Genomic DNA, 19,067 nt, shown 5'->3' on the forward strand with positions numbered 1-19,067 from the left:
CTGATTCCCGGTTTTCGGCACCAAAATTTGTTGTACATTTATCGTCTTAGAAACTACGAATAACAAAGTGAGACGTTGCTTCGTTTTATACGTTTAATGGAAAAAAAGGAAGCGAAAGTAAAATAAATACAGCGTGTGCTTGTTCAGCAAAACGTTCACAAGATGGCCGTTGCAGCATTCACAGAACCAATCACAAACCCTCCCGTGAATCACATGACCTTTACCATTGCTCAATGCATCCTGGGTAATGAAGTCCATTCACAAATCAAAATGACACAATGTTTTAACCACATATATGTATCTGTAACATGAACTGTTGATCTAAATGTTGTGTATTAAATGTTAACTTACTAAATTTTAACTTATCAATCTTAACCTTCGTAACTATTACTTAAATAGTTTTCTAACAACAATTTCTCAACACCCTCACAGCCTGTTGTTAAACAGATGTGTCGCGTTAGTGGCGCGAACATTTTCACGTAATCGTGCTGCTCGTATGAGGATGTTTGCAAGTTACCAGCTGAAGTGCAGCAAGGACTTTGCAGTTTTTAGTTTTTATGCATTTTGCACCTCTGCCGTAGACCAAAGCGACCCTTTCCCTGCCATGTTGGTTTTGGAGCGTCGCAAAACCGTGACGCAAAGCGTCCTTTTCCGTGCTCCGGCACGGTTAGCGCTCACACTGCATGCGAACCGCGCCCGAGTCCAACTGAACCGTGCCCTGGCCCACCTCTTCCAAGCGGGCCAGGGCCGGCTAATCGAGCCGCGCCCGGGCACGGTTCGGAGCATTCACACTAGTCAAACGAACCGTGCTTTGGTGGTCAAACGCACTCGGGCACGGTTCAAACTGGCTTGTGTGAGTTACACCCTTTATCAACTTTTTAAAATCACCCAACGTTGGTGCATTTCTGACGTGCAGAGGAAGTACATTCCAGAGCTTAGGGGCTTTATATGAAAAGGCTCTTTCCACCATGGTCTTTAGCTTACATGATGGCTGGTGAAGTGAAAGAGAGTTAGTAGAGCGAAGAGAGCGTGATGGAATATAAGGACTGATGAGATCACAAACATACTCCGGTGCAGTCCCATGAAGTGCCTTGTATGTTAAAATAAGAATTTTAAAATCAATTCTCACATTTACGGGAAGCCAGTGTAATTGTGAAAGAACCGGTGTAATGTGTTCACGAGGAGAAGTACAAGCGGCAGAATTTTGTATATACAGAAGGTTGCTTACAAGAAAAATTTGCTGCAAAAAGGTTCCTGTGACGGTCAATACATCTAATTTGAGGTCATCATCGGGACATTCTAAAATGCTTAACGTGAAAAACCCTTCATGTGGTTTGAAGTGAAGTGAAGTGAAGTGAAGTGACATTCAGCCAAGTATGGTGACCCATACTCAGAATTTGTGCTCTGCATTTAACCCATCCGAAATGCACACACACAGAGCAGTGAACACACACACACACTGTGAGCACACACCCGGAGCAGTGGGGAAGCCACTTATGCTGCGGCGCCCAGGGAGCAGTTGGGGGTTCGATGCCTTGCTCAAGGGCACCTAAGTCATGGTATTGAAGGTGGAGAGAGAGCTGTCCATGCACTACCCCCACCCACAATTCCGTCCGGCCCAAGACTAGAACTCACAACCCTTCGATTGGGAGTCCAACCCTCTAACCATTAGGCCACGACCTCCCCTTTGATGTACTAATACAGTGATATTAACAGACCAAACTCACTAAAAATCATATAAATAAAGTATACTATCTACAAAAAAATCAGATGATCCCTGAATATGAAAACTGAACGCGTTTAATAACACGTTAAGCTTTTTCCTTCCATAGAAAACCATCATAAGGCATAACGTGTTATTAAACGACTGGCATTCATATTCAGGGCTCATCTGTTTTTGTATGTTTAGTGAGTTTGGTTTTTAAAAATCACTGTCTTAGTACATTAAGCCATGTTAAGCGTTTTAAAGTGTCTTGTCATCCTGCGCAGCTGCCCCCTCAAGCATCAGGTCGTGGAGCAACATCAAAAAGAACAGCTGAGACCAGCCGACACTTAGGAGTAGCTGAAGCCTTTGCGAAATCTGTCAAATACAGCCGTGAAAGTAACAGGCTGTATTTGGTGATGCAATAATCAGTCTAGATTTCCGCTGCTGTCCAAAGTCGTGCGCAAATACGTGTAATACACGTTAGAAGTCTTTAATTTCTTTTTAAAAAAATATATTGCAAAACGCATGTTCTTGTTGCTGTTTGGCATTTAACAGTAAACAAAAATGTTTTAAAACGTGTCTCTCTGTCAGTTAAAAAAACAATATATGCTACATAACTCAATGATAGAGCTTTGTATGCAGCAAAATCAGGATAAATTAGGCATTTGAAAAAAAACGGCGGTAAAACCGCATATCGCGCTTTTGAGCCACCCATATAATAACCGCAGGGGAAATTTCTTAACCGCGACAGCCCTAAAGCAGACAGTGTAAAAAAGCCTGTGGACCGTCAGGCCAGATTTTTTGTACTGCCGTTCTAATTGTCTTCTGGCAGCTTTCATTAGACGTAAATACGGGGTAAACCATGGACAGGGTTTCCTAAAAGTAACAAGCCATTCTTGCACAGGTGCAAACTCATCCAAAAGTGTGGAAAGCATGGAATTATAGTGCTCCACGGAGTTAGTAGTGGGAAGCCCAGAGACTAAAGTCGAAAAAAAAAGTGTGAAGTCCATGTGCTTGATGTTACGGAATCGTGCGCTCAGAAATGGATCGTGAAGACGTAACATTTATGTCAAAAGTAATAAGTCTATGGTCACTTATACTCATGTCATTACTATCCAGAGATTGGATAACAACACGAGAAGAACATACCACATCCAATATATGGCCCAGCCTATGGGTCGGAAAAGTAACATGCTGTTTAAAGGCAAAACCATCCAAAATGTCCAAAAAGGTAGCAGTTTTGACACAGTTTGGATTATCAATATAGAAATTGACATCACCAGTCAAGACCATAGACGGACAGAGTGGACTAAGAAGTGTCAGCAACTCAGTAAACTCAGGTGAAGCACCATTGACTTTAAAAACCAGACATTCAAATGATGAAACAGTAGGAGCATCAATAACATCGATTTATATATTTAATACAAATATTGCAGCCAAGCCACCACCCTTACCCGAAGCTCATTGAGGTGTGATCAGACATTAAAGGGGGGGGGCTGAAATGCTCGTTTTCACTCAATCTCCTGTTAATCTTGAGTACCTATAGAGTAGTACTGCATCCTTCATAACTGAAGCTAAAGAATCACGAGCGCGAGTAGGCGTTTGAGTTGAGAGCATGTGGAAACTGTGACATTACCGTGAGGAAAAAAAACATCCAAAACAAACCATGGCTAAAAGTCAGATTCAGCCGTATATTTATGATCCAGAATCAGATCCAGAGGCTGAAATTTAACAAGAGCAGCAGCAGCAATGACTACAGCAGGACGTCTCAAAGTAGTATGTATTTAAACTGTATATATTTGCTTAGCGGTTTTGGAAAATGACTAAGTTCCACTTTATGTCGTCTTTTTTTTTTTTTTTTTTAGGTGTACATGTGGAAAGTGCAGTTTGTTGACAACATCGCATGTTGTTTACTTGATGTGATTACGCGCCGATAGCGAAGTTAACAACACAGAGATATTTGAAGCAGTTTTACTCACCGCATGCGGTTCCAACACACGATCGTGACCCTTTTTCGTTGGGATTGCATTATCCTTAAGAAATAAACGATGTGTAAATCCAGCGTCAAACTGGGCCTTGTTTGTAAAACAAGCATCTTCGAAATGCAGGGAACAAACAAAAACACTTGCACAACTCCGTTGATGCTCTGTAAAAATAAACTCCATCCACTGGTCCCTTAATGCTTTTTTTTTTTTTTTTTTTTTTTTTTGGTAGGTAATCTGTGCAGGGTTATCTTGCCCTGGCAACCAAAAACACACTTCTTTTGTGACAATTCGCTCTCGCTCTGATCAATGAAGAGGTGCGTTCCATTCGACAGGGTCCCTACGCAGTGTTCACTGCTCCCTACTCCCTGAGCACGGTATATCATTTGAAGTGGACTTCATTGACAATAACCGCTCATTTGGAACGCCCTGTAAACGTCATCAAAGAAAGTCAACGATGGGGTCAATGATTATGATATAACATAAATATATTGGACTACATTCATATTTTAATTTTAATTTACAATCACATTTAAAATATGTACACTATACAATAAAAAAGAAAAAACATTGAGTACTATATAATGAAAAATGTATGTTTATCATACACTTTAATTGCCTATTGCTGCTATTATTATTTTACTATTAAAGGAATTTAAGCCGTGCTGCAACTGTCATACAAATATGAAAATAAACTTTTATTTGGTTAACTGTGTATATATATCTGTTTTTAATAAATAAATAGCGGTCTCGTGCGCCTTCTTCCCGCGCACAGCCGTATAGTAAACACTGAGGTAACGTAAAATGAAGTAAAATAAAGAAAAATGGCAGAGCCTCATCTGCTTCTAGTCGCTTTTACATTATCATACCTTTTTACAATCCGTAATGAATATGAACGAACACAGCGTTCTGACTGGTGATGACGTGCTGCACGCAATGACAGTTGGGGGATAATCGCTCTCCACTTCCTGTGAAGTGATGTATCGATGTTCCCTTATTCCCTGTGCCGTGCGCAGTGCCCTTCGAACTGAACATATTTGCTCCCTTCGGATTGGAATCTCACTTAAGATGACGGAATACCCTGTGAAGTCCTCTTCGCAGTACACTTACGGTCGAATAGAACGCACCTAAGGTCTCTGCTCTGCTCAACGGGAGAGCGCTCTTCCGGGAGAAGTGCCCTTAAGACCCATATAAGGAAATTCCGCTCTATCTAACGTCACACAGACTGTAGAAAAGGAAAGTCAACTGCACCATCTGCTGGACACTCTTGGGTATCTAAATCACTTAATTTATGTAATTGTATTTCTCCTTTCCTTTGTTTAGACCACAAACACACACTCATGCCTTTATCCATATGACCATGCACAAGTTTGTATAGAGCAATTTCATCATATCAATGTAACCATCAAACTTGATGGATATTAAAGTAACCAAACTGGAATTCCTGTCTCTGTGTCCTTACCGACACTCCATGGCGATGACCAAGAATCATACCTAAGAATCAGCACACCTTCCCTTCACAGACCCATACTCGAAAAAAATCTCCTTCAAACGTACAACTTAATTTTTGAAACTTTGTCCATGTTTAGCATGGTAATCCAACTCTTCAACAGTGTAAAAAACTCACTATGCATGAAATACCATTTCAACCCCCCTTTAAGCTGACCAGCTATTTGGCACCAGAGTGCACAATGTTAAAGTTGTAAATATAATAAAAATAAAAAGTAATGTTTGAGTTGCAAATTCAGCATTGTAAATAGCAAAAATAGTTACAATTGTCATGTTTTGTTTGATGTGTCATCTTTCTCTAACTATTTTTTTTTTTCCACAATTGCTCTACAGGTTTCAGTGACCTGACAGAGGACACTATACATGGGCTCAACTTGGTGTTCATCTTCAGTTCTCTCTTCACATCAGTTCAGTCAGTGTAGTGTTTGAGTAAATGAATTACTCCGGAATATTGGTTTGTTTGAACTCAGAGGGAGTGTCAGCCACATTAAAAAAGTTAACAGCATAAGTGCATATTGGAGACGTGAACCGTTTAAAACAATTCAGTTCGATTTGGTGAACTGGTTCAAAAAGATCTGGTTACATCGAATGATTCGTTCGCGAACCGGATATCACAAACTGCTTTGTTTTGAACTCTCTCACAACAGACACAGAAGAGAAGACAATGATGAATAAAGTCATAGTTTTTGCTATTTTTGGACCAAAATGTAATGACATAATTTAGATTTTTGGGTAAACTATCCCTTTAAGTCGCACTGAACAGTCAAATCCTCTGGAAAGACTCCAGGTCCACTTTTTTATTCTAGTCCATCCCTGAAATCTGGTGATTCCCCGTAGTTACACTTCTGACATTTCACACATTGAATAAAACTTTACAACACATGGACAAAAACATGAGTTTAAACTGATTTTGGTAGCAGTGGTTAGCAGTGCCACAATCCAGCTGTGCCCACCACACGGGAGAGCACGGACCCACACCGCAGTATCGCACCAATTGAAGAGGAAGCCGAGCAACAAACCGCCTCACACCAACGCCCTTTCACTGCCATTCCCCCAATAAAATCCACCCTTCGGAGAACTTACCTGCATCCTCGAGTCGTGTATATACAGTACAGACTAAAAGTTAGTAATCATAACTATTTTTAATGTTTTTGAAAAAAGTTTCTTCTGCTCATCAAGCCTGCATTTATTTGATCAAAAATACAGAATTTTTTTTTAATATTGTGATATATTATTTTAATTTAAAAACATTTTTTTCATTTATTATACTTTAAATTATCATTTATTTCTGTGATGCAAAGCTGAATTTTTAGGATCATTATCACATGATCCTTTAGAAATCGTTCTAATATGATGATTCATTATCAAAGTTGGAAACAGTTCTGCTGCTTATTTTTTTTTTTTTTTCAGAACATGTGATATTTTTTTAGGGTACTTTGATGAATAAAAAGTAAAAAAAAAAAATTGTAATAACAATATACACAATATTTCACAATATTACGTTTTTTTCTGTATTTTTGATCAAATAAATTCAGGCTTGGTGAGCAGAAGAAACTTCTTTCAAAAACATTAAAAATAGTAATGTTTTGAAACTTTTGGTCTGTACTGTATATATATATATATATATATATATATATATATATATATATATGTGTGTGTGTGTGTGTGTGTGTGTGTGTGTGTGTGTGTGTGTGTGTGTGTGTGTGTGTAGAAACATATTTTGCATGTAGTTTTCCACATAACCTATTTCACATTAAGTGCATTGTCTACATTATGTTCCCTTAAAGTGAATCTCACACTCATGTGCTGTTGTGAAGTTCATTAATGCATAACTGGATCTTCCTGAGCTGTCTGCATTAGTTGGTTTTAGCTGTAATAAAATAACATCCGGTTTATTTGTGACTTATGTAAACAACCTACAAGGCAATATATAATAGTCATGATGCTCAGTCATTATTTGTTTTTATACTGCATTTTATTTTATTTTTTTATAGTTGCAGGCAGGAATTAGGTCACACACAACTAAGTGACAAAATAATGATATTTTAAAGCAATCATAAAAAGTTTAAGTGACAATTAACAGTCCTTACAATTCTCTGAATTCCTGATGTGCTCATTTAGTCTCAGTCTGAGGTAAAGTATTATCATGCCTACAAACAACAGCACACAGTATAAAGAACCAGGGTTGTTTTAATGAGAGAGAGAGAGAGAGAGAGAGAGAGAGAGAGAGAGAGAGAGAGAGAATTTCATTGTTGAACTGTAGACATCTCTATTTCATTTTGGTGATGAGAGTTCTTCCTTCCTAAATAAATAAAATCAATATAAACACATTACTGTTTTTTTTTTTTTCTCTCAGTCATGATTCAGATTGTTAGAGATCAGTGTGAATCATCAGGTTTTGTGACGATCAAAACTCACCAGCTCTTCTCGCACAGATGATCTGAAGAAGAATCACAGTAGGAGCAGCAAACACTGCAATCTCTACAATAATCACAATCACTACAGGAACCATGTGTGGACAGAACAGAGAGAAAGAAGAGAAGAACAATAATCACAATCACTACAGGAACCACGTGTGGACAGAACAGAGAGAAAGAAGAGAAGAACAATAATCACAATCACTACAGGAACCATGTGTGGACAGAACAGAGAGAAATAAGAGAAGAACAATAATCACAATCACTACAGGAACCATGTGTGGACAGAACAGAGAGAAAGAAGAGAAGAACAATAATCACAATCACTACAGGAACCACGTGTGGACAGAACAGAGAGAAAGAAGAGAAGAACAATAATCACAATCACTACAGGAACCATGTGTGGACAGAACAGAGAGAAAGAAGAGAAGAACAATAATCACAATCACTACAGGAACCATGTGTGGACAGAACAGAGAGAAAGAAGAGAATAACAATAATCACCATCACTACAGGAACCATGTGTGGACAGAACAGAGAGAAAGAAGAGAATAACAATAATCACCATCACTACAGGAACCATGTGTGGACAGAACAGAGAGAAAGAAGAGAAGAACAATAATCACAATCACTACAGGAACCATGTGTGGACAGAACAGAGAGAAAGAAGAGAATCAATCTCTGAAAATGTGAATTGATTATTAACAATGAACAATTAATGACAAATCATTTATAAATTCACTGATAGTTTCTGTTTATGTCATTCATTACCTCTGATTAATGATCCAGCAGTCATACAGACTACAGTTTCTGATGCTGTGTCAGCTGCTTCTGTGGATCATGAACATTAGTTCAGTTCAAACATCACGTGACATTAATAAGACATGCAGACACTGCACATGTGTGAGCAACTGAAGTCATCTCTGTGTTTGAGGTAATGATAGTTTCTGTGCAAGAAAAGAGAAGTGAAAGACTGATGATGTCTATGTTTTTCATGTTCTGCTATCTATTTAAAGTAACTAAAGTGTAGACAGGACACAGTGTATCTCTGAAGGCATCACTGATGATCTTGTCTCCTGAATTCTGTTCAGTGATAATGGAAGTAAGACTTTGCAGATGAACCTCTTTTGATCAGAAACAGCCCTGATTACAATATAAACACATGAAGTTATTAATACCTCATTTATATGAGAGTGAAACACAGTGAGCTGCAGACAATAAACCTTCAGTTTGTTCTGAATCAATGACATATAGACTCTTCTGATTAAGCTCTTAACTGTCCCCCTCTTAACCCCTTTCTGAACATAGACTTAAAAGTGTGCTATTAACACTTATATTGTTATAATTCATGAATGTTTATTTGTAATACAACACCATCACTAAGGTGAGGAGCCTGCTAGCAGATTTTAATGTACAATTTCTATGGTTATGCATTTTCCAGTTTGAACATTGTTTTATCAGGATGAATTTTGAGGTTTTAAGCTTCCAAAGGAAAAAAAAAATTATGATGATTATGGAAACGTGATAGGTAAAAAGTAAACAAAAATATTTTTTGATACAAAGGTCAGAACTCTGTTATGGTGTATATGTTTTGAGGTGCACTCTTGTCATAATTTAATCTATTACTGTTTCTACATAATCATTAACAACAAACAGTGGTAAAATATCTATTTAGGAGTCTTATATAGTTTGTGATGATCAGATCAGGGTTTAATCATAATATACTGAAGTGAGCTTGTGTCAGTTTGCGGGGTTAAAGAAATGTAGTGTTGTTATCTGAACACATGTCAGTGTATCTGAGTGAGGTCTTCAGGTCACAGTAAACATTGATCTTAACAGCTGATTCTGGACCTGCTTGTGTAGGAGCTGAAGCTGATTTAGAGCTGGTGACTGGAGACGGTGGATTTGTTTCGCTTGGAGCTGGAAAAGATGAATGTTCAGATACGTCATAGACTACCATCATATTTAACTGACTGATGATTAATTGTTCATATAAATCATTTACTTGGATACTTGACAGTATATGTGGCTGAGGTCTTCAGTTGATCTCTGTGTTTAAGCTGACATCTCCACTCTCTGTTGTGATCTTCATTCAGGAGTGTTGTAGTCAGAGAGATGTTACACTGTTCTGAGGAGAATGAGATCTGAAATCTGGAGTCTGTCTGCAGATTCACACCAGCCTGATTCACCCAGATCAGATCAAGACCCTCAGAACGGACTAAATCATCACAAGAGACTCGATCATAATAATAATAATATAACTGACAGAAGACAGTCAGAGAGCGGCCTGATCTGATCTCAGACTGTGAGGATGATGAAGACACTGAAACAGAAAATCAGACAGAGATTACATGACAATATTACTCTTTAATTCAACATATAATCATAATATTCACAGAAACACTGACCATGAAGAACATGCAGATAAACACGTGCATCAGCTCCATGTTGTTGTCCATTCACAAATTGTCTGCAGGTGTATTCTCCACGATCTTCTTTTGTGACTTTCTTGATGTTCAGAGAGCAGTCAGAGCCCAGACTCAGTCTCTCGTGTCTCTCTGTGTCAGTCTTCTTTATTCCTAAAGCAATCAGTTCAACTGCCGCTGATTGATTTGACTTCTCTGCCGCTGACCCTGTCTCTGACGGTCTGTTATAGTTCCATACAGTTGATGTGCAGCCAGAAAGAGCATTATTACAGGACAGACGGACATCTTCACCAGAACTGAAGAACACTTGAGTCACGTCTGCTCCACTCATACCTACAGATAATAATAATAATAATAATGTGGGATAATGACTTGATTATGAAATCACTGATTCTTGAGACACGGGACAAAACATATCCAGCTACTGTAACTATGGGTTTTAAATGAAAATATTATCAATTATCAGTTTTTAGGGATTAATGATAGAATGTATTTAACTCAGTTATCCCTTAAATTTATTTTAATTTACCATTATTATCTCAAATCGATGACTCTGTATTGTGTCTAAAACAGAGAAGGGTTCAATCATTATATAAACTGATATAATATAATGATTGAACCCTTCTCTGTGCAACGTGGACACTGTTTTAGATGTAGTGAGAACACAATAAGAGTTTCTATTTTCATTTTATTTTTTTATGATGAAAAATAACTTCTTTTCTCAAAAGCAGCACTTCTATAATCTCTAATAATATATCATATTAAAGCGCGGTTGTTTTTCAAGCACACGTGTGTGTTTCATAAGGTTTTAAAGTTGTGTCCTCTCTTTCTGTCAGCAGCGTCAGATCTTGATTAAAATGTAAAATCATCAGGGAATCTGAGGGGCAGCTGTCTCTCTGAAGGACCCTCCTCACATTCCTCCTCTGCAGAGTACATCAGTGTCACTTTATAGTTTTACAATATTTTAAATCTAATGTTAATATTTCCTGTGTCACAACCATGATATGTCATGTTAGGGGGCTACCATTAACTTCAAATATTACATTAAATATTAACGTTTGTTAACGTGTTAAGTCTACTGAATGATAAAAAATAAATGTTGTTTGACTGGAATTATAGAAAATGCACATGCCCACACTAACCGTATATTTTTGTGAATATAGGAGATTGCCTGATATCCAGTAACTTATTGATTCTTCTTTTAAGAACTGTATCACACTGCAGCCCTCCAGACACTGCCATGAGGTTTACAACAGCTGCTTACTAGGTGTGCAAATTAAGCTTGAAAATATGATCACTGCTCGATACATGATGACAGAATGCAATGGGAATAATCATTAATATTGCTGTGCATGCATGTCTACTGTTAATAAAGCAATTTTGCTATTAATGCCTTATGAATATTAAAATGCAGCAGCTAGAGTTCTTCCTAGAACCAGGAAGTATGACCATATTATCTACATCCCTGAAAGACAGCGGAGACCACACAGATCCCCTGTAAAGACCTTGTCTCGGACGACCACCAGGACAAGACCACAGGAAACAGATGATTCTTCTGCACAATCTGACTTTGCTGCAGCCTGGAATTGAACTACAGGTTTCGTCTGGTCAGAGGAGAACTGCCCCCCCAACTGAGCCTGGTTTCTCCCAAGGTTTCTCTCTCCATTCTGTCACCGATGGAGTTTTGGTTAGAAGCATTAGACGTATACTTTTATGAGATGAGTTTCTATTGGTGTTTCTTGTGTAACCTTTCACTTCTCTTTGATGAAGGAATTTCATATTGCTTCTCTCAATTTGAATGGAGCACGAGAAGGGAAGAAAAGGTTTGAACTATATGAGTTAATCAAGATTAAAAGAATAGATGTTTTGTTTGCGCGAGAAACACATAGTGATGTTTTTAATGAAGATGATTGGGCAAGTGAATTTGATGGGTTCAATGGGTTATCTATTTGTAGCCATAACACATCTTTAAGTGGGGGTGTTGCTATCCTGTTCTCAAAGAACTTTATTCCAGTTTCATACCAAGTTAAAGAAATTGTAAAGGGAATATGTTTTGAAGATAAGAGCTCAATTAGAAAATCAGTTTTATGTTTTTTTTTTTTTTTTTTTTTTTTTTTTTTTTTTTTTTTAAATGTATTAATGTTCCCACCAATGCAGTTGAAAGAATTGTGTTTTTAGATATATCATGTAAAGCAATCAGTGATTGTAACACTGAGGATTTGTTTTTAATAGGATGGCACTTTAACTGTATGGAAAATGCCTCTGATAGAAATCATGTTGAATCTCATGTGGCTTCTCGAAAAAGACATGTTCATTTAATAGAAATGCATGATTTAACTGACATATATAGACATTTTCAGAGACAGAGGCAGTAAACTTGGATTCATTCACACAATAATATGTTGTCTTTGGAAAGGTTGGGCAGATTTTATGGTTTTAGTCATCAACTTAATGTTTTCAGGGATTGTTCTATTATTCCAGTGGGTTTTTTGGATCATAGTTTAGTGCAGTGTTTTTTAACTTTGGGATCCATAAAACCCAGCAGTGCATTGTGTCATTTTAATAACAGTTGATTAACTGATTTAGAATTTATATATATATTATTATTATTTCTTTTTTTTATGATTTTAGAACCAGAAAGTCTGATTTCCAATCATTGCAGCAGTGGATGGACTACAGTAAAATTCAAATTAGACAATTGAATCAACAGTATGCTTGCAACATCACCAGAGACTTAACTACTTTAATGGTATTTTTTTTTTTATTTGGAGAATTGTTAAAAAATATGAATATATGGCTTACGCTCTAAGGATGGTGCACTCTTGTTGAATCATACCGGGATTCGTAAGAGGACAGTTTAATTTTATGAAGAACTGTAAAGCAGTGAGCTTACACACAGGTCAGAGAGTGATGATGTGTTTATTGAGGGTCTTCCTCAGGTATCGGATGATGTCAATGGCGAGCTCTGTAGAGTGTTGACCTTAGAAGAGTTACAGAAAGCTCTTCAAAGCATGGAATGCAGCAGAGCACCAGGAATAGATGGCCTATCTGCAGACTTTTATAAGTCTCTTTGGCCTGAGATTGGTGCAGATCTGCTTGCAGTCATCAATGATAGTTTGAGTAGTGGAAGATTACCACTGAGCTGCAGCAGAGCGGTCCTTACTCTACTGCCAGACCTGAGTGATATTACAAACTGGAGGCCTGTCTCTTTGCTATGCAGTGATTATAAAATTCTGGCTAAAGCTTTAGCAAATAGCTTAAGTAAGGTTTTAGCTGAAATCATTCACTCTAATCATACTTATTGTGTTCCAAGTAGACATTTTTTTTTATAATATTTCGTTTCTTAGAGACTTTCTTGATATTGGTAAGCTCTTATTTTTGTTTAATATCAATAGATCAAGAAAAAGCGTTTGATAGAGTGGAACGTGGTTATTTATGGGATGTTCTAAAAGGTTCTGGACTGTTTTAAATAAAGTTTTTATTGATAAGTTAAGAGTCTTATATTGTGATGTTGAAAGTTTGCTGAAGGCAAACGGTGACTTATTTGCCCCTTTAGAGTTTTTAGAAGTATTAGACAGGGTGTGCTTTATCTGGGATGTTATATAGTTTGCAATTGAACCTCTGTTGTTGTTACTTGGGTGTACATCTGGGATATGATGAAAAATAATATGTTTGAAGGTGTAGAAAAAAAAATAGTGGGACGTTTGAATAAATGGAAATTTCACTTTCCAATATGTCTAGAGGACGGGTTTTAATTATCATCAATTTGGCAGCCTCTATTCTTTGCCATTGGTTAACTTGTATTGATTCATCACCGCTTTTATTAAAAAAAAAAAAAAAAAAAGTTCAATTAACTTTAATTAATTTATTTTTGGATAATTTACATTGGGTTCCACAAAGCATTTTATTTTTGTCTAAAGATGAAGGAGGACAAGATCTGATTAATTTGCAGTAGAGAGGCAGCTTTTAGGATAAAATTTGTACAATGGTTTATTGATACTCCTCTAAATTAAAATTGGAGTTAAGCTGCTTCTATTATTAAAAAAAAAAAAAAAAAAAAAGGTTTGGGCTTGGACAAGTTTTTGTTTTTGATGAACCCTAAAAAATGTCTGTTTCCAAGTTACCTGTTTATTATTGTAATTTATTTAAAGTGTGGTCACTTTTTTTAAGTGTTGAGATGTGAAAATACTGACTCTTTTATTGGACGCTACAAGAACCTCTGATTTTTGGTTCATGTTTGGATGTGTCGAGCGAAACAAGTTTTCACTGACTTACTTATCAAGTCTCATGTCGCTACACGTATGAGCCTAATTTAGAAATGTGTAATGGGTTTCTTTTAAGGTGTAGTAATTCAGTTTAGTCAGGGAAAGGGATAGAGAGAGATAGAGAGAGTTTTAGACGGAATTATAGCTGTTCATGCTTTTGTTTCAATAATTAATTGTGAAGTAAACCGAGAATGTCTTTGTTGTTTATGAAGAGAAACAGTGTTTCACTCTTTCATGTACTGTAATAGATTAAGACCTCTGTTTTCTTTGTTACAAGATCTGTTTAAATGGTTTGATGAAGTGTTTTCCATGAAGATTTTTATTTGTGTTTTTAAGTATTCCAGAAAACATTCCCTTGAATGTCAATTATTACATTTATTGTTGGTTAAAGTGAAAATGGCAATTATGTGATAGAAAAAGAAAAATGGAGGGAAATTTTGACACAGATGTTAAAATGATTTCAATCTTGGTAAAGTCAAGGATGTTATTATAAAACAAACAAAAATATGATGCATTTTTTTTTTTTATATTATTGATGATGTTTTGATTTTTAACAGTTTGTTGCGAGGGTCTCTCTACTTGGTAGAGAATATACACTCTTGTTTGCCTTTTTTTTGTAATTGTAATAAAATTTGTAATAAAATAAAGTTTGTTTTTTATTCTAATTCTCTCTCTGTCTGTCTCTCCCTCTCTATATATAGCCTATATACATCAGTTAGTCCCCCGAATGTTCAAAACATGGTTATGGTTTTGTGTTTTAAGCAGAAAATGAACCAAGGCAGAGTAAACTGATACTGAACATATGAGTTCAGGGTATAATTGCAGGAAACAAGGTTAACTTATACAAAGCCAAAAATATCAGATGAATAACTCAAACATCATTTTCTTATAAGTTTTATTACTGTAAAAACATTGTATTGTTTATCTGATACCAAATCTATACATTAAAAACCTAAAAACCTTAAGGCAGTTTTAGGCGCAAACTGTCTTTTCTATGAGTTTCACTTTTAGACGCAAAATTTGTGGTAGGAGAGTATTCAAATTAATAACAAAACGCGTTTTACAAACGTTTTCTTGCTCGTGTGACATTTGCGCCATTATTTAAAGGACCAAAGAAAGCATGTCATCCTGAATTTCCACTGCATGCATCTGCGTCATGTTTCTGCTACCATAGATGATCACGGTCACTCTAGTCAATGCAATGTTTACACCAGACGCGGCGCGACACTTTTTAAAAGCGTCCCAGAAGCAGCTCTCCACGCCGCTTCACTAAAGATAGGCGCCTAGTCTATTTTTGACGCACCCTGCTACCAAACCGCACAGAAAATACAAAATGAAAATCAAAATATAATGTTCAATTCACATATTCTTGCTAGGAAGCCAGAAATAGAAGACGAGAGGTTTATTCTCAAAGTTGAAAAACCTCACATTATTATATGACACCACAGATCATTTTTCCAATGGCAATTAAAAAAAAAAGCAAATGGTGTGGAGTTTAATTGCAGGAGTTGCAGGACTGGATTAAACAGAATTAAACCGGACAAAACATTAACATTCAGCCAACCATGTTAGAACACACAAAAATCAAGAAAAGCTAGTTGGACCATAGACTGTAGTGTTGGACAGGAAAATCATGTGTTCTCGTGAATCCCACCACTACACTTCTGATCTGTTGGCACTGTATGGAGGACGCAACGAAACCTCATCACAGCCGTAAAGCACCACAGACACATGCCGTGTAAATCAGGGATGATGCTTTTGTGTTCTTTAAATTGTGTGATTGTTAGTAAATCACCCGCAGACATTTCAACACGCATCAGTGCAGTTTTGGAATCCTGCTCTCGCGCTTATGTGTCCTGCTTAGTAAAACTGGCCCATAATGGTAATATGACTGTAAACATGATTTTATCTTTTGCCATTTAGCTTCCACATTTGTTGGTGAGATGTATGATATTTGTTTTATTTATTAGTATTATATAAATTACAGAAAAGTTTATCATTGCCTTGTTATTGCACTTTATAACTTTATATAACTTTATAAAGATATATAATGTGCAACACCGGTCAAATGACCTGGGCCCTCATTAACAGGAGACACATGTGCTGAATACATCTAAAGCAGGGAGGTCAAACTCAGTTCCTGGAGGGCCGGAGCCCTGCAGAGTTTAAGTTCAACCCTAATTAAACACACCTGATCCAACTAATCAAGTCCTTTATGCTTATTTGAAAACTACATGGTATGAGTGTTGAAACAAAACTCTGCAGTGCTCCGGCCCTCCAGGAACTGAGTTTGACACCTCTGATCTAAAGTAAACTCATCCCAGAACAAAACCTGCTCCAGAGACAGTAATGTTCAGAGAATGGGTTGCTATTACTACATACTCTGAAAGATATTTCAGTTTTTGGATCCAAACGTTGAATTATCTGTTGTATTCATAATCTAACCCAGACATGTCACATAACCTGATTTCTGGAATACAGAAGAGTTCACTTTATAATACTTTTAACATAATCATAGCTTTGTAAGAGACTTCTGAGTGTGACAGCAGTGTATGCACAATTCATAACGTGCATCAAATAATAAAACAGTATTTACTCCACATGACCCTGATATAATAACTTGATGAATTAATGAATTTCATCAAAATAGAATTGTGCATATTCAAACTCCAGACACTATGTCAGAGTAATTAACACATCACACACATATTTTATCTTGTAGATCATATACAGATGTCTTTACCTGTGAGAAGTGCACAGAGAATGATCCGTCCCAGCAGACACATGTGACACTTATCAGCCATTTTCTGTTTCTGTCAGTCTTTCTTTTCACTCTATAATTAAAGCTCTTCTTTTTAACACCATCATCTCACCCTTTGGGTGTTAACTTCCTCTGATCTCAGCAACTGACCATTGAGCTGCATGTCACCCACACTACACTGATAAACTGATACAGTATAACTGTATGCATTAAAAGCAAACATACTGCAAACACAACACATCTACTTCAATAACTCAACCAATCAACCAGCTCTCGAAACACAAATAAAATAAAAAAATTCTAATCAGCAATATTCTTGTCTATTCAGGAGCTTCAAATGTTGCCTACCTGTTTTTTTTTTTTTTTTTAGATTTTGAAACACATGACTACAGAGTGTGAGAACTCATTAGTTTTCACAGACTTGTTAAACCCACAGAGACGAGTGCGGTCATCTCTGAAGCCAGTTTAGACTGATGGCTGTGAATTTTCACACATTCTGATGCCATTCCTCTTTTACTTTAAGGCCCCGTCCACACGGAGACAGAGCTTACCCCAATCCGATCTTTTTTTTTCCTCGTCTCAAGAAATGTCCACATCCACACGAAACCGAATAATGATGTAGAATACATGCCAGACCAGTATGTGGCGCTGTAATTCTGCCACAGAGATTCACTAAAAACAGAGAAGAAGACTTGGACTATGCTCATAAACCTTGCGCGTGGTACACAAACGAACATGGAACAATACATTTATTAATCAGTGTTAATGTTAGTTAATAAAAAGACAATCGTTCAGTGTTTGTTCATGTTTTTGTTGCTGTTACGTGACGTAGAGGTGTCTGACTAGGGGGGAGACGTGGGCTGATGACGTCATCATTTCAGAAAATATACGGTTCAGCCGTCCAGACGAAAACGCAAAGACGGCATTTTCAAATGTATCCACTCTGGGACCCGGTTTCAAAAAATAGCGGTTTCACCTTGCGAAAACGCCGGATCCGTGTGGATAAAAAATGTGTGCGTATTCACAGAAACGCGTCTCCGTGTGGACGGGGCCTAAGTGATTTTCCTTTTATTTACTGTGCCCTTTTTGCAAAAGTTGTTACAAACCATTTACGAATGACTGTCAGACTATGCTTACACAACAACAATGTAGTCAAATACTGAAACGTTCTTTCATTGCGTTTTTAAAAGTTTTCACTTATACAAGACAACATTTTCAATGCGATTTGCAAAAAAGGCCAAAAATGCTGTATTACGTATGCCAGGCCAGTAGTTAGTACTGTCTCCTTGTTAGTGAACAGTACCTGTGGGGAAATGAAGATTATATGTTGTATATGATGCATCTGTTGGTTGTAATATTGGTGAAGTAAATCCACTCTTTGCTGAAGAAGTGTTGAGCAGCAACAACAGTACCATGTACTCTGCCATTGTTGTGTTTGTTCATGCTTGCCTTTAAAATCAACATGTACTGTGCATGTCTACATACTGAACACATATACCATCCTACACCACGCTCAGATAAGTGGTTCTCTGTACTGGAGAAAACACACTTTTCTTGGCATCAAGTCTTAATCCCAGATCTTTCATGTGACGAGAAAGACACCTCAATGCTGAACCATTATCTGCTCTCAGGAACTTCAGATGAAGAAGGATGGAGATAAGAGCATCTTTTTGATAGATTGTGACACACCAGTCCTCTGACTTGGCCTGAGCAAGTGTGCTGAACTTCAGTCCCCTGACTGAGCGGTTGAAAAAGCGCAGATCTAAAAAAGGACACAACACCACATCCTTCCTCCGAACAGTGAAGTACCGGCTGTAGGACCCGGACTCTGCAACCCAAGGAGGAACCACCTCGATGGCCTCCGTCCTCAGAGAGAGTCTACTTCTGTTCACCAGATCCTGCTTGGGGCCCACCAGAACTGGATTCTGGAAAAATGTAATATGTGTGATGTCTCGGCAGCGCGCATGTCTTTTTCTTTTCTTTTTCGCCACTCAGTCACACA

General features: G+C 37.3%; 1 protein-coding gene across 1 annotated transcript in view; it reads right to left on the bottom strand.

Annotated features, from left to right (window-relative positions):
- The window catches only part of LOC113098810 (uncharacterized), a 167,310-nt gene extending 150,196 nt beyond the window's left edge, over positions 1–17,114 (bottom strand). The window contains exons 1-4 of the mRNA XM_026263902.1: positions 17,048–17,114; positions 10,022–10,372; positions 9,619–9,936; positions 9,465–9,533 (exon numbers count right to left, since the gene is read on the bottom strand). Of these exons, the coding sequence (XP_026119687.1) occupies positions 9,465–9,533; positions 9,619–9,936; positions 10,022–10,372; positions 17,048–17,108 (799 nt within the window). The 5' untranslated portion in view covers positions 17,109–17,114. The remainder of the gene's footprint in view (positions 1–9,464; positions 9,534–9,618; positions 9,937–10,021; positions 10,373–17,047) is intronic.
- Between the last annotated feature and the right edge of the window lie 1,953 nt (positions 17,115–19,067).

The sequence above is a fragment of the Carassius auratus genome, unplaced genomic scaffold (assembly GCF_003368295.1).
Source record: "Carassius auratus strain Wakin unplaced genomic scaffold, ASM336829v1 scaf_tig00216683, whole genome shotgun sequence".
Classification (NCBI taxonomy): domain Eukaryota; kingdom Metazoa; phylum Chordata; class Actinopteri; order Cypriniformes; family Cyprinidae; genus Carassius; species Carassius auratus.